Consider the following 15,632-nt stretch of genomic DNA (forward strand, 5'->3'; position numbering starts at 1 on the left):
CAAAACACAGCTTGAATTTCAACAAACTAAAACAGATGGTCCAAATCCATCACAGTTTTCACTTTTTGTATCTGAGGAACTTCAGTTACGCTTTAGCAAAATCATGAAATGTCTAAAATATTAATTTAACATTTATTAGAGACTTTCCCCTTCATTGCTCAAGGCAGAACATGATCAGTCAAGCACACAGAGGTATTTAACAGCTGCCCTGTGCTCTGATAGTCAGCTACATAGGAACTGTAGTATCTTGTGCAACTTCTTACTTGTCTCACTTACATTTTCAGCAACTTTGACTATTTTCTATTATCTCTGCAGAACCAATCAATATAGTTGTGAAGACCTATAGAATCAATTCTATTTTATGCATTCAGACAACTGTTTCCCAAGTCACAAACACAGCTGAAGACACTGGCATCACAGCGGTATTTTAGTGAATTCATAATCGGCAATGTAACTCTTCACAAAAACTACTTCACCCTCAGGATTTTTTTCAAACACGTAGACATGTACCATAACCATGTATATATACATACACACTAAAGTCAGGAATGAATAAGCTTTCTGCTTCAGTAGATTAGTAAATTCTTTCCTACTACTTGATAAGAAGCAAAACGGCTTTAAATGGAAGCTTTCCCAGATGAAGCTATGCTGCATATCACCCAATTAATTTTTAGCACAAACACACTACGAAATTCCGTGATCTATCAGAATGCAAGGAAGAGTATGCTGGGGGAAAAAAGCAGGAAGGGCAGTCGGGTTCTATCACAAGATTAACTGATAAATCTGCCTTCTCACAGGATATGCCAGAGGAGCTCCATGATTCTGCGGGCCAGACTGAAAAGCACAGCACCTCTGAACTGCATCATGGTGTTATCGAAGTGACTGAACTTGCAGGACAAAACCAGCTTTGAAACCACATTTAAGTTTATCTGTTATGGCTGTTTTAGAATAGAAACTGACCCCACGAACAGGAATCATTTCAGTGTCAGAGACTTCTGTGATTTCAGGCTGAATGAGGAAGAGCTGAAGAACATACTGGAATTCTGTACAGGATTAAGAACTCTGACAAGCCAGGCTTCATGCACAAAGACAGTTGCTAACTCGTCTCTGTTTTGCTGTCTGTAAGGTTTTGATATATTCCCTTGATGCTGTTGATCATTCAATAGATAATGCAGTTTTGCAGCAGTAGCAATTCTGTCTTACTAGTAGATGATCAGATATTTGTACAGCAGATGTATTTCAAGATCACTTTCAGAAGCCTCAGGAGAAAGTTCAATGAAAGCTACACTAACCAGTAGGAGTTCTACACAGGATGTAAGTGTTTTGAAGTCTGTTATGAAGTTTTCAAGTCATAAAAGAAATTTTAATATAAAACAGAAATCTCCCTTGGTGCCTGATTAATGGCAAAGATAGACGCCAGATCGGTCACAGATTGGAATCTTATGAAACAATCTAATGAAACACTATTCCAGAAATAGCACTACCACCAAGAAAAAATGCTCAGTGTTTTTCTGAAAGGGCTGCAGGACAGCAGGAGGATTCTTACCATTAACTCTAGTCCACAAACATCTGCAGTACGGACATACATTCTCTGTCATAACACTGCAACCTTTTAGCAGTATGCAAGATGGGAGGACTGATGCTCTACATCCCCTTCATGCTAGGCAGCTGGGAATACCACCTCACCCTCAAAGACACGTTTTAGGAAGAACAGAGGTAAACTAATCACCTGTTAAAGGCAATTTGAAAGAGCCCCTTACTACGCTCAAAAGAAGAGAGCTCCACATCTTGAAGGGAAAGTGACTACTATCAGAAATGTAGATGATAGTAGCAGGTGTTAGAAGCTCAAAGTGTAGTCCTCCATAGTCTCAAGAACCATAAAGATCTAGTTCTTCTGTATATGAAACAATATACACACACGGGATGGGTAAAAACACCAAATCTCTTCGACTGAGGGATGAGGGAAAGAAACAGGTCTGACAAATGCTGAAGGAGTCTTGACTGAGCCCATGACAATAACTATGCACTACGAAAACACCAACTCTCAACACCACCACTGACTCTCACAAATCAGGACTCACATGATTTTCGTTTTAGTTTTACCACCATAAAAGGGACTTTTATAAATTGATGTTTGGCCAAAATAGCATATCAGAGAGTATCCCACCTACGTAAACTTGTGTTTTTACTTTGTAATTGGAAAACTAGCCAGCAGAGGGGGCACAAGTTAATAAAATCTAGCCTTGTACAAGGTGATTGAGTAACAAGGAGTTAAACGTGAGGCATGCTCTGTTTGAATACTATCTCAAAATACATACAAACAGGTAAATACTTCTTTTCTAAATCTCTGTATACCTAAAAAACCCTAAATGATTGTATAAGTACAAATCAGAAGTAATCAGTCACTGAACTCTAATCTCTTGATCTAACTCTACATTTAATCCAACAGTTAGTTCATGGTTTCTGACATCAGGCACAATACATACTATCATTCCACTTCTCCCCTTTTTTGCTGCTGATTGCCCATTTTTGGTAGGCTCAGCCACAAACATTCAACTGTATTCCACACAAACTCTTTTCTTTTGAAGCTAAAAGAGAGAATACTATCTCAAACGATTTTATCTTTTGGAGTAGACCTTAAAAAACAGAGTTTTAAGAAAGTCTGCTAGAATTTATCAAGGTCTGAACTCATGCTTCCATTAACTCTCCATCTTTTCTCCCAAGGAAATGGAAAATGCTGTTCAAGCAGTCATGATTTCTCCTGCACTCATTCACACTCTGGAAGTCAGGGTATCAGTGGCAATGATTTTGCAGTAAGAACGGCTACCACAAAAGACCTTTCCTTCACGAGGTGAAGAAACCTAAATTCAGCTATGTACAGCTGTCCTTCCCTATAGGCTACTGCAAGGTTATACAGGCACAGTAATTTTTCATGTCCTAGACAATTCTTGAGTTAACTACATCACAAATACTTAAGAGTTATTCCAATGCCCAAGACATGCACTAATCACAGTTTCTTATTTGGAATGTCTATGGAGGATTACAAGGTAGTTAACATGGTTTTTCCTTCATCCCTTAATGGCATTACAGATTAGCAGTAGATAAAATGATTTTTGCACATGCAGTTAGGACACCGATTAGTGGCACAACTGAAGTTTTCTATATTTCAGGTGACTGGAACAAATGAGTTTCAGGTTTAAACAACAACAACAAAAAAAAACAGTTAGCAAAAGGTTTTCAAAGTGGAAGACTTTCCCTAAAGCTAAGCCAGAAGTTAAACTCCTCAGCACACCAGTTACAGAACATACGAATGAAGGGTGCATTCTTGAAAAAACTGCTACCTCCATAACACAGGCTACGTAAGTTCCACTTAAGAAAAGGAAATTTAAGGTATCTAGGAAAATAAATGGGAAGAAAAAGTCATTTGCTCCTCAGTATTTGCTCCCAAGCATTTTTTTTTTAAATCTTTAGAAAAAAAATAACCATGTATGGCTTCAGTTAACTATTGAAGCTCCAAACATATGTCATCTTACACTTTTCCTGCCCAGTCTGGAAGTCCTACAGCAAAAATCAAAGATCCCAGCAGATATCACTTACTCTAATTAAAAATATTACAGAGACAAAACAGCTATCTGTATTGTGTAAGAAAAGATACACCAAACCCTTTGTGCAAAAAAAAAAAAACCCAAACAAAAAAACATAGAAATATATGTAAGCATATCAGCTGCTTGCTTTGCCTGAGCTTGAGAGTTTGAGTTCTATAGGCAATGATTTCATTGCATATCCATCTTGAAACATGCAACAAAAAAGTTCTCTGTGCTTAGTATCGTTTTTATAGACGCTTATAACTTTACACATTCTGGTTTCCCAAGTCTGGCGCTGAATGTGCTGTTTAAAGACTATTTAATTGTGCAACTTCAGTCATTTTGGAATTCTACTTGAAAAATTTGTGTTAAGAACAAAACTAAAACTAACAGCAAGAAAACCAAAAAAGCAACCCAAAGCAGCCTGAAAAGGAGATTCAATGCAAGAGATGATCATTTTGGAATAGAAAAACTCCATATTGAATAGTGCACACATGAAAACAGAAGGGATATGTGCCAGGAAAGCATTTTTAGACTATGGTCATACTGAACAATAGAGGAATGATGAATACATGGTGGGATTTACTAAGACATCAAACTTAAAATCCCAGGATACACTGATGTCTTCATGTGCCTAAATTACAGAGTTCCCAACAACACTAAGTGACAGAGTTTCAAAAATGCCAGTTTAGTATAAAGTTTGTCCTGTTTCTTTCATCTAAGAACAAATTTAATTGAGTTCTAAATAACGTATTATATAAGTGATAACTTCTTGATTAACTTCTAAGTGCTCCAGTTTAGATGAGGTCCTTGGTAAGTTTCAAAAACATTTCAGTCCTTGAATCTTTCACAATTTATGACAATTACTTACTACATAAAATTCTCAAAAAAAACAAAAAAACAACAAAAAAACAAAAAACGCCAGCCCATAGAATGGACTTCATATATCATGAATTCCAGCAAGTAACTAAACAGTGAAGAACAGCATTGAAATGAAGAACAAAAAGCCACTAACATCTGAAACATGTAAGCACTGATGTGACAGATATACGATAATCCCAAAAAGGGAAGAATTTTAACTTTTCCTTACATTAAATTCATTGAAATATACAAGCAGCAAAGCAACTGTGATCACAACTTGTACCTTATTTTTAAGGTAATGGAAACTGTCCCTTAAAAAAAGATGTACCTTATCAGTTAGTTACAGATTAGTAAATGAATCGCTACTGGAATAATCTGAAATTGGATAAATCAACCAACAAATCCTGGTGGTTTCCAAAGGTATTTGACTGAATATAGTAAATGCAAGTTGCTAAAAATAGGTTATATTTGAGCTTTCATAAACTTCAAAAAAAAAAAAGCTAAAATAATCATCCATACCTAACATAACTTTAAAGTCAGGCCCAAAGAATCTGCGTTTAAAGATGATTTTGGTCATATTTCCTAAAAATATTTCTGAATGTTTTATTCCAAAAATAACTGACCTTGTCAAGCCCTGGATCAAGTCCCTAATTACTGCAGCCTTTCTGCTTCACAGCAATGACTCTACATAGCTGGTCCTGGCTCAGTCAGAGCAATTCACAGTGCTAAGCCAGGCCTCTGTTCTCCACATACTGGAGAAGGGTAATGAATTTCACAGCTGCCAACATACTGAGTAAGGAAAACACCAAAAAAACCCAACAAATCCCAAAGGGAAAAGTCAAAGAGAGAGTTGTATACAAAATTCTCCCTACCTTTTTGGGGGTTATCAATCCAGAGTACTGTCAAGCTGACTGAAAGTAGCTTATAAACTCATGAACATAAGAAATTCTTCCGAATATCTGCCTGAAGACTCCCCTACAACTCTCTCCCAGAGTTTCTCACCACTACAGCAGGAGCAACTTAGCTGTTTTGAAACAGATTCTCAATCACTACAGTTCACAGTCCAGCTTATTAAGGATCTGAATCAATCACTGATTTATTTTACTACATGAAGTCACGCTCACAACTTGAAGCAAGTTTGGCACAACTATGAGCACATGAGAGGATGTAAGTTCAAGAGCAGAGCAGGCAGCTAGGCTGGATATGTCTTAGATATAGTGATGCATACAATCAAGTCAGCATTCTGGGATTCAAAGCCCTGGGGTGGGGGTGTGTGGAGGGAGGGCGTATTGATGTAAGAAAGAGATGGCCACTTTTCACTCATATTCTATATGCTGAGCACCAAAAAAGAATGTCAGTGCCCTAAATTGATTCCAATGACAAACATTCTGGATTTGTTCAATGGAGCTTTTTGGCTCAAGGAGACATTGACAAAATGCATAGTGTATTCAGGTAATTTATCCTCAAATGTTATTATTGGATGAAATAAGATTTAACACTCTGCCCTACACAAGCAGTAGCAGTTACATGTAGATAGAAAAAAAAAACAAACCTGGAAATTAAAGGAAATGGGAGTGGCTACACTGAGCAGACACCAAATGTGATTATTCATGTAAAAGTTTCCTGGCCAAGTCAACAAGACATTAAGCATTATTTTCAATACGTATGTCCCTGAATCACTGTCAAAACCCCATACCAGACACCTCATCTGCACCGCAGCTTCTGCTAGATCAGTCTTCTAAAAGACCTCCGATGTTAAAGCCATGGAACTATGTTAGACACAATCAACGCTTACTTATCTGCTGTTCTCATTATATATCACTGCAATGCTGCAAGAGACACATCTACCATCCATATTAGAGTAACAAGAGCAGGATCAGATTTGACAAATCCTCTTGTCCTCTCATATAACCAGAAGTTTTATCTGTTCAGTGTCCCAATCATAGTCATTCAAGGTTCCTGACTAAGGTTACTATCGTATCTTGCAGCCAGCAACTTCTAACCTGTCTATTTTAATTCGGCTGTATGCACTAACCTAGTTTCCCCACTGAAAAAATTTAGGCTTAAATCTATAGTGGACTGTAGATTTATGTAAGCTAGGGCAAATCAATTAACTGAGGCAGAGACACTCTCTCTAGAATGAAAACAACAGGTGCTTAGATAACAGATACTTGATTTCTCATTAACGTAAGACTGAAATTGCCTATAAAATACATTTTTGAAAAATCTAGTCCATTAGGGGCCAACTTCATGGTACCAGTGATTAAACACATCCCTTCCAGCTTTTTTTTTTTTTTAATAAAACATACAGGCAATAATAAAGAACCTGAAATCCTGTTTGCTGTCAATATTCTGAATTACAATAGTAAAAAAATGCTGATACATAGAAAATACTTCAAGAACAAGTGATATCCTTTGTAGACATCACAGAAATACTACAGGATCATCAGAAATCTCTTACAGCTCACAGGCCAGTCCACTTAAAAAAAAAAATCAAGGCTCTTTTAATACACATGAAAGATTTACCCTAAATACACATATAACCATTATGTCCTATCTGCAGTATTAAGTTTTTCTTTAAATGAGTCTGGTCTACACTTTGGACAACTAAAATTAGCACCATAATCACACAATGTAAACTGGACGTTTGGTAAAGAGTTCTGCACTAGCTAGATACTAACACTCACAAATTACATGAAATTCCAATCTGTTGCATAAACAACAGGTGAAAACAACTTAAAAAAGAGCCAGACAATATGATGCTAAAAGTCACAACGTGAAGTGGAAACATGAGTTCTTTAAGTGCGAGATGCAGATATGGGAATAACCTATGAACTAAAAGACTCACTATGTTGTTAAAGGTACAGAATGTACTACAAGAAAAAAGCAACAGCAAGCAAGACTCTCAAGCAACACAATCATAGTTTCAACTGAGCCTCAGCTGAATTAAAATTCAGACATATACACAAATAACAGTTCTTCCATTCAAGCTTCAGAGATACGGACTGTCTACAACAGAAATCCAAGACTGAATGTAACTATTCAGTAAGAAAAGTGAAAACAAGCTTAAAGAGAATAAACATAACAACCAGACACTGGGGGAAAAAAAATAAATACTTGTGCTTCACAAGATAACCAGACTCCTGGCTCTATATGTATTTGCTTTGCCTCCCTGACAACTGGCTGTTATGAAGTGCAAATGTATTTCAAAAAGACAGGAATACTTCAACTATGGGACATGTACCTTCACACACCCAAATAAGAAAGCTAGTATATCCAAGAGTTCTCTAATGACCTGTTCACATAAACTGTTCCAGACAGAAAGTCAAGCCAAAAGATAACATTTTGGTACTCCTAACTGTCCTCAGACCTTCTCCGATCACTTTTTAGTGAATCCAAGAATATCAGCCAGAGACAGACATCTGCATTATCTGCTTAAGCTTTGGCAGCATGACTGCACTCACCTGACCTCTAAAAATCAAAGCCACAATGAACACGTTATAGCACTGCCTCATCCAAATCAAATTTCTTGAAATACTGAGCACTTAAAGATTCAAAGTGATCAAAGTATATCTGATATTCAGAACACGACGAAGTATCTCACATCTTTGTGCTAGTGAAACAGATTGATGAGATCACTTTCATCAGGAAAAATACTTCGTGTAAGCTTGTTTTAACTTTTAAATTCTTCTTCAAAAATATACTGGATTAGAACTTGACAAGTGATTTTTAAGAACACTTAAGTCTGATATTATTATTATTGAGACTTTCAGTGAACTTTGTTGCTCTGGGAAGGCTGAAAGGCACGCAGTTTCACCTCATAATGTGAAAAAACACTTGCAACAATGCCTGCCACAGCTCTCATTAAAGGATACTATAAAACAAAATTAGCTAAAAATTACAAACATTTCCAGAGTGGGCAAGATGGCATGCTTAAAGGTTACAGACTAAAAAGTATAAATTGGAAGCAATATACTTAATTTCATCATGTAGGAGGTGAGAAAGATTGACTTTCACCAGTACTTCACATACAGATCTTTGACATTAACAGGCATATAGGTTTACATTAAAGCCGTTTCTATTCCACAGAAAACAGGAGACTATGCGAAATCCTTTTTAACACTTATTTCTGCCATTACCATGCTTAAGCTTGCTATGCTGTTTTCTACTGTCTGAAATTCTCCCATTTGTTTTTTTTGGGGAACAGGGGGAAAAAAAAGAATGGGAGAGCTGCTCTACAAGTGCAAACCGTTGCCTCCACCAACAGAAGCAAACTGCCTGTGCAACCGTGCCAGCATGACAAAGCAGGAAATGCTAACCTAAACTTTGGTTCCAAATTTGGATGCACACTCAATACGGGCCATTCCAGTACAGTGTTCATGACTCCAGAATGCCAAAAAAAAAGTCATGCTTGAAGGATTTTGACTTTTGAAAGCAAGGAAATCCAGTAACGATCCTCAAAAACCAACTGGAAAATAAAACTGCTCAACAATTTAAAGAAAACAGAACATATCACTGCAAAAGCATAATGTATGCCATGTTAGGGGACAGTATTTCAGGTGTATGATTGCTGTTTTCCTTTTAAGCTCAGCAGATCTTAGACACAGATAAGCACATAAGGAAGGAGTCAGTCTACAATGTGTGACTTAAAAACAAAGCTGTCGTGTGCCTACAAGCACAATTAGACTCGATCTCCTAGGTATGCTATTTACACATATTTGGAATACTATAGTATTTAAGCCATTATGGCAAAACACGCTGATTTCTACAGATCAACACTAAGTTTTACTGTGTGAACACATCAGCAATACTACTACTGTAGCTACGAATGGGTCTAACCATATATTTAGAGAGAACTATAAAGTAGCAGTTAACCTAAGATTGGATTGTTTGATGGTCATACACTGTATGAATAAAACCCTTGGTAAAAAAAACCTGTGGTGTTTAAAAACAATGCCATTATATGGAGGACACCTTCCAACTTCCAGGTCAGAAATAGGCCTTTCCAGCCCTTAGCATATTTTTAAGTTCCAAAAATATTCTTAATCAGTTGAATTCCATTTGGATTTTAGTTTGTTTCAGGATTTCTTAATTACGCTTTTCTACGTATGTGAAATGCACTGCAGAAAAAAAGGCTTTTGCCAAGACTGCACACAGCCTGGTAAGTCATCAAAACAGTGTTTCTTCTATTATCTAAATCCAGACAGCGCCTTATTTATCAGTGTGAATGAAAAAACCTATCCCAAATCCACTTGGATTACAGAAGCATTATAGTTGGCTTTTCTGTTTGAAAACAACTAAGTTACATCAAATTTGTTTAAAAGTTAAACTCAACTCTAAGCCAGTTTTATCATATCGATAATAATTACCATGCTGAAGAATATGTGAAAGATACTCTAGTGAGATACAAAGATCACAAAAAGCTTATGCTATTGAAAAGCACTGTTTCTAGCTGTAATATTAAAACAAAATTTCACCCTGGAAAAATTTGGAAAAATACCTTGTGATACATCAACTCAACCACTTTGAAATCCACTGAGGTAAGTACATTTTATCCTCTCAAACCTCATCCTATGCAATACTGGTGAAAAAAAAAAAAATATTAAGAGACCTTCATTACGCAAATAATAGGCAAGGTGGAACGCACAGAGTATCAGAGAATCAGAGCTTTGGCAATTTCAAACATCCATCAGAGTCAAGTTTTGGTAGTGCTGTGTTGGTCCTTTGCACGTGAGTATCAAAACACCATTGGTACATATTTTACCTACCTTAGATTCAGAGCTCAGTCTTAGAAAATTCACTACAAACTGCAAATAATTTAAGTACATAGATGGTTCAGTTCAATCATTTGCTTACATTTTTGCTGTATTATAATAGATACACATCTCGTATTTCTGTTTGCACAGAAACAGAAACACATCTACTAGTATTTAACCCTTCCATCAACTGTAACCAAGCTGCTTGTTTGCCTCACTCATTTAAATTGTGACTCAGTTAAATTGTGACTACATATGTACTGCTGAACAAGCCATACCTATAAGATTTAGAAGTGTATTCCAAGAGGACAGAAAATCTGCTAGTAAAAGGCTTGGTATTTCAGACTACCTGAAACAATGGAGAAGCTGAACTGGAGAAAATATGACAAAGAGAAGTCAGTTAGCTAAGTACAAACCAGGCTAATGAAGTACGATGTTTTGTGTGATATGACAGTGAGCCCTTACTGAACTTAATGTGTTTAAATTGCTTTCTTCCTGAAGACATCCAAATCCTGTATTTTTTTCTAAGCTTTCTATAAAAATGCAGGTGGTGAAAAAGACCACTACTTCTAGTGAACACTAAAAGCTGACACCCTATTTGAAGGTTCATTCTTCTGCTATCATAATCAGCACAAAGCATATATGGAGGGAAAAAACTGTAACTATTATTGCACTCAAGCAATATAACACAGAACTTAGAAATTTTAAAGTGCTGTAAAAATTTAAATAGTCACCTTAAAATATGTGTACTTTCTAAGATCTTTCCTTGTTGACAAAAACCTTCACAAAAACGTGGCTCTAACAACGCTAGGTAAGACAAAGGGTTTATAAAGCCATACCATAGTATTAATATCAGAAACAGCTTATGAAAAAATCTTTGATTCTTGATAAACTGTGTTGACAATGTCCCTTTAAGATCTGAATGTGAGATACTGTGATCAGCTAATACAGCTGTAGACTTGGTAACTCAATCTTCATACACAACTGAGTCAGTACTTATTTACTGAAAAAGTAATATGATAAATACTCATATCAAAAATCCGAACATTAATGTTGCAAGAAAATATGAAGCAGGAGATTTTCCTCAGTTTCAGAATGACCATTCAGCCATCACTCTTGTTCAGGCAGTCAGCTGATGGAGAACTCTGTTCTACTTTGAAAGAAATCAAGTATAGTGAGTCACGCTGCCATTTAAAAAACAGTTCATACTCAGCATGGGGACGAGACATCATGCCATTGGATGACATAACCAGACAATCCCATCAAGCTTGTATCATGTCTTGTCATTTGTACATATAACAAAAATCTGCTTTACAATTCATGTGAAACAAGTGGATCTTAGCAAATTATCTTAGAAGCTTGTCAATACACCAAAAACCAAGTACGATAGTGAAAAGATGTTAAGCCAGAGAAATTTCCCACAGAAAAGCTTAATAAGTTTGGATTTATTACTTCACGTAATACCACACCTAAGATGATCTAAATGTCGCATTTTTGTAGAATTATCTTCTCCTCCCACTCTAAGATAATCACTCTTCAAACATCTGTCTGCTATATTTTACTTAAGTAAACTACTATTTTATAGTCTTAATATTTGTCGCTGCTTTATAAAAAAAATGAATCAGCACTTTATGTTCTGAGAGAAAACTATTTCAAATGCAACTGAGCATTCTGATCATTTTATTATCCTGAATTTGTAAGTTTCTCATACCACATACGTTTAAATACCCATTTATCTTCAGCAAATTTTAGGTAGTAGATGTGAACGATATGAGATTGACAGGATAACATGACATAGTGCTCAAAGGCCAATGTGAAGTTAAGGTAAATTAACTGCGCTGGATCTCATCCTGCGAGTGATGAAGGACAAGTCAAGTGCTCCAGAATTTGATCTGATTTATGAAAAAGTGCTACTTTGATTAGTAGAGCCAAAATGGGAACTTGTGACTTCAGCAGCAGATGATCCAGCACTTGCAATATATTCATTATATTATATATATATTATATATATATATTATATTTTTGCAGATACTTAAAAACAGCTAGAATTTCTGTTTAGTCACCTGACTGCACATGTGAACACCTGTTCAACAGTCAGCTCCATATGTGGAACAGAGCAAAAAAACATGCAGAAGCAAGGGTGGGTTCAAGCCCACATAGAGACTTGTAACCAAAAGAGATCAAAGAAAAAGTCATTTCTTCACAGACAAAAGAGCAGCCACTTCCAGTAATGAACACTACTCGCAAGTCAAAACAGTCATGACAACTCAACTACTCACTTGATTGAGTAGTTGAGCACAGCTGGTTCACTTAGAGCAAATTATTTGACATGGGTTTAATTAGAATGTTATACTTATCAGTAGCAATGGGAAAGAGCAAGTATTTCGTGTGTGTGCCTAGAGTGGTAAGTGTTCAAAAAAGCTTCATATATTTCATGTAATTAAACAAAAACATCAGAAAATGGGAAAGATTAGCACACAGATGTATAAGGGGACAGCAAATGGTAATAGACAAAAAAATAACCATGTGTGGAAATAGCGCTTTTTCTTTTTTTAAGTTTCATCAGTAAACTGGCATTTTAAAAATGTTTAGGCTCACTTGGTCACCTAGTGGCAAAGCCATACAACGCAACATCAGAGAGAGGAATTTCCTCCCCAAACAAACATGGCATGTTATCATATAGGATCTGCTTAGATTGGAAAGGGGAGGGGGAGAAATGGGACTTATTTTCACAACCACATTCCCATGTTAAATACCAAGAGCAGTAGCTAATCCTCAGATAGTAGAGGGAGCATTACATGAGAACAACAAACGAGAAGGGGAGAATCAAGTTAGTACGTCCCATGTGAAAAATATACAATATACTTTGCCCAACACTAATGATGTCCTTTACGCAAAACAAATCCAGGATTTGGTCCAGTGCTAGAAAGAACTGGGTACGCTTCCTAAAGCACGTGTTCAACCTAGAGTTACTGTCTTTTAGCAACTCATGCTACTGAGCAAGAGAATGCTGGCCCACCCGAAAAAGAAGTCCTTCTTTAAAGGGATAGCTGCAATATAGACATTGGAAGAGCACAGCTTCTCAAGGCTCTGACACAACAGGCAGGTTTATAAAAATACAGGTATGTAGAGGACAGTAAATGTAGAAAAGTTAATGTAGTAAACTTGTTGGAAAGAAAGGGTTTTGAAAAAGTGCTCCATTCAGTACTTTTGGACACGTAGTGTTGTTAGAAAAACACCTCATCCCCCAAACTGTTCTAATCAATTACACAGCACTGTATAGAGAAAGGAAAGTTTTCTTGACCCCACCAGGCTCTCAGCTAAGGTTCTGAAACATAGATGTGATACCAAAAAAAAAGTTTCAGTCAAAATGTCAACTTGGAGGCTACATCACAGTTTAAAAACTGAGGAATAACTGAAGTTTTTAAAAAAAAAAGTTAAGTACCAAACTACAGTCAGCAACTGCATTTCTTCAAACTATCTGAGCTCTGCTTACTTTTGAAGAAGCTCCCATATTGAGTATTTCATGAAGATGCCACTTTGGACAAATAGCTAATGGTTGTCTCTGGGAAGTTTGTGTTTTACGATTTTTCTGCCTATTAACAGTCAACCTACCTGCCCATAGTTGTCTATGCCAGTTACTAATCTATTTAAGTTTAATAAATCAAAAGCTGTCCTTAGGGACTGGCCAAGAGTCGTAAGTCCTTCAGCTTGAAGGTTTTTCAGTTCATTCATAAACGTTGCATGGTTTTCCTTCCAGCCAGCCTGAAAAGAGAAACGTGAGAAGACTTATTCTCCAGATACAAGCTTTGCTTTTCTGTTAGGCTACAAGGTGCCTGCCTTGCTGCACACAGCTCACTACAAATGCTAACAAAACACCTCAGAAGTTACTAAGATTTAATGGTGTTCTATACAGACTGAAAAGATGTGCTTCTCTTAAACCTTAGAGCTTCCCATCTATCAAATGATTTTTGATTTGTTCCACGGGACAAATTTCTGTGAAGTCACCGACACAAAAACCTTACAGCTATTTCCACGACTCTCCCGCAGCCCTTTCTAGATGGAAGCCGACTGCGCTCCCAAGCGACCTCCAACACGTTCACCGTCCCGTGTCATGTGGACCCACCGCCCCCCTCCCCCGGGCTACGCCTCCCCCCGCCCCCCTTCCCCGCCCTGGCAGGGGTGAGGGAAGTCCCGTCCCCTTCCGAGTCGGGACTCTCCGGGCTGAAGTCGGTCCTTCCCCTGTTCGCCCCTGCCATGCTTAACTCTCCTTGGAGTTGCTGTCACTTCTCCCAACTTGAATAAATATCCCCCACAGTTCATTGCTGCTCACACACACCACACAGGGAAAAAATGTCGGCCATGTTGATGTCAGCGCTGCCGCCGCCGCCGGAGCCTGTGTGCGCCGAGCTCCCCCGGACCGCCGGCAGCCCGGGAGAAGCGGGCGGGGGGGCGGCCGCCGGCAGCGGCCCGCGGCGGCGCGGAGGGGCCGGAAGGAGGCCGGGGGGAGAGCAGCGGGAGGGAGGGGGGTGAGCGGGGGTTACCTTGATAGCGTAGGGAGGCTCCTCGAAAGTGACCAGCATGTACCTGTCTCCTCTGCTGGCCGGGTCCCGGGCTCGGAGCTGCGGCGCGGGGGACAAAGCAGAGGGTGAGCCGAGAGGCGGCGGCGCCGCCAGAGCCCCCCCGGCTCGGCTCGGCACAGCCCGGCCCTTCCCCTCCCTCCCTGCCCGCACACACACGCGCCCTCGCCCCGCGCCCCCGGCCCAGGCAGCCCCCGCGCCCTGCCTCCCCCTCCCCTCCCCGCGCAGTCACTCTCGCTCTCTCTCGCCTCCTCTCGCAAGGCAGAGCCGGTACCTTCATGAAAGTCTCTACAGCGCCTTTGGCTATGTCCAGATAGGTGGTGCCCAGATGGGTGCGCTGGTTCATGGAGGCGGACGTGTCTATCAGGAAGAGTAAGATGGGCATAGTGCGGAGGGGCCGGCGGCCGGGCGGCTACATGGACAGCGGGCGGGGGGTTGAGGGGAGAACCGCGGGGCGGGGGGGGAGAAGACGGGGGACAGAAGAGGAGTAAATGGCTGTGAGTGCTGTGCACGGGGAAGGGCGCCTCCCCGCTGCCCCTCTGCCGAGGCGGGGGGGGAAGGGGGGGCAGCCCTGCCTGCCCTGCCCTCCTTTGTGTGAGGGGCCTGCTCAGCCCAACACAGGCTGGTTTATGAGGGAGAGGCGGAGAGGGCTGCGCTGCTGCTAACCTTCCCCCCCCACCACCACCTTCTTCTTCTTCCTCCTCCTTCTCCACCACCGCCGCCGCCCGCCCTGCCCTCCCCTCCCCCTGTTGATGTTACTCAGAAGTTTCGGGCGGAGCAGCCGCACGCCCCCTGCCCCGGCACTTTCTCTCTCTGACTGAGGCGCTTCCTCGCTCGCCGCCCGCTTTTAA

At 39.4% G+C, this 15,632-nt stretch overlaps 1 protein-coding gene across 2 annotated transcripts in view; it reads right to left on the bottom strand.

The window, feature by feature from the left end:
- The window catches only part of INTS6 (integrator complex subunit 6), a 46,540-nt gene extending 31,112 nt beyond the window's left edge, over window positions 1-15,428 (bottom strand). For both annotated transcript variants that reach the window (XM_068421171.1, XM_068421163.1), the window contains exons 1-3: window positions 15,056-15,428; window positions 14,746-14,823; window positions 13,817-13,966 (exon numbers count right to left, since the gene is read on the bottom strand). In XM_068421171.1, coding sequence (XP_068277272.1) covers window positions 13,817-13,966; window positions 14,746-14,823; window positions 15,056-15,166 — 339 coding nt within the window. In that variant the 5' untranslated portion in view covers window positions 15,167-15,428. The remainder of the gene's footprint in view (window positions 1-13,816; window positions 13,967-14,745; window positions 14,824-15,055) is intronic.
- Between the last annotated feature and the right edge of the window lie 204 nt (window positions 15,429-15,632).

The sequence above is a fragment of the Nyctibius grandis genome, chromosome 2 (assembly GCF_013368605.1).
Source record: "Nyctibius grandis isolate bNycGra1 chromosome 2, bNycGra1.pri, whole genome shotgun sequence".
NCBI lineage: Eukaryota > Metazoa > Chordata > Aves > Nyctibiiformes > Nyctibiidae > Nyctibius > Nyctibius grandis.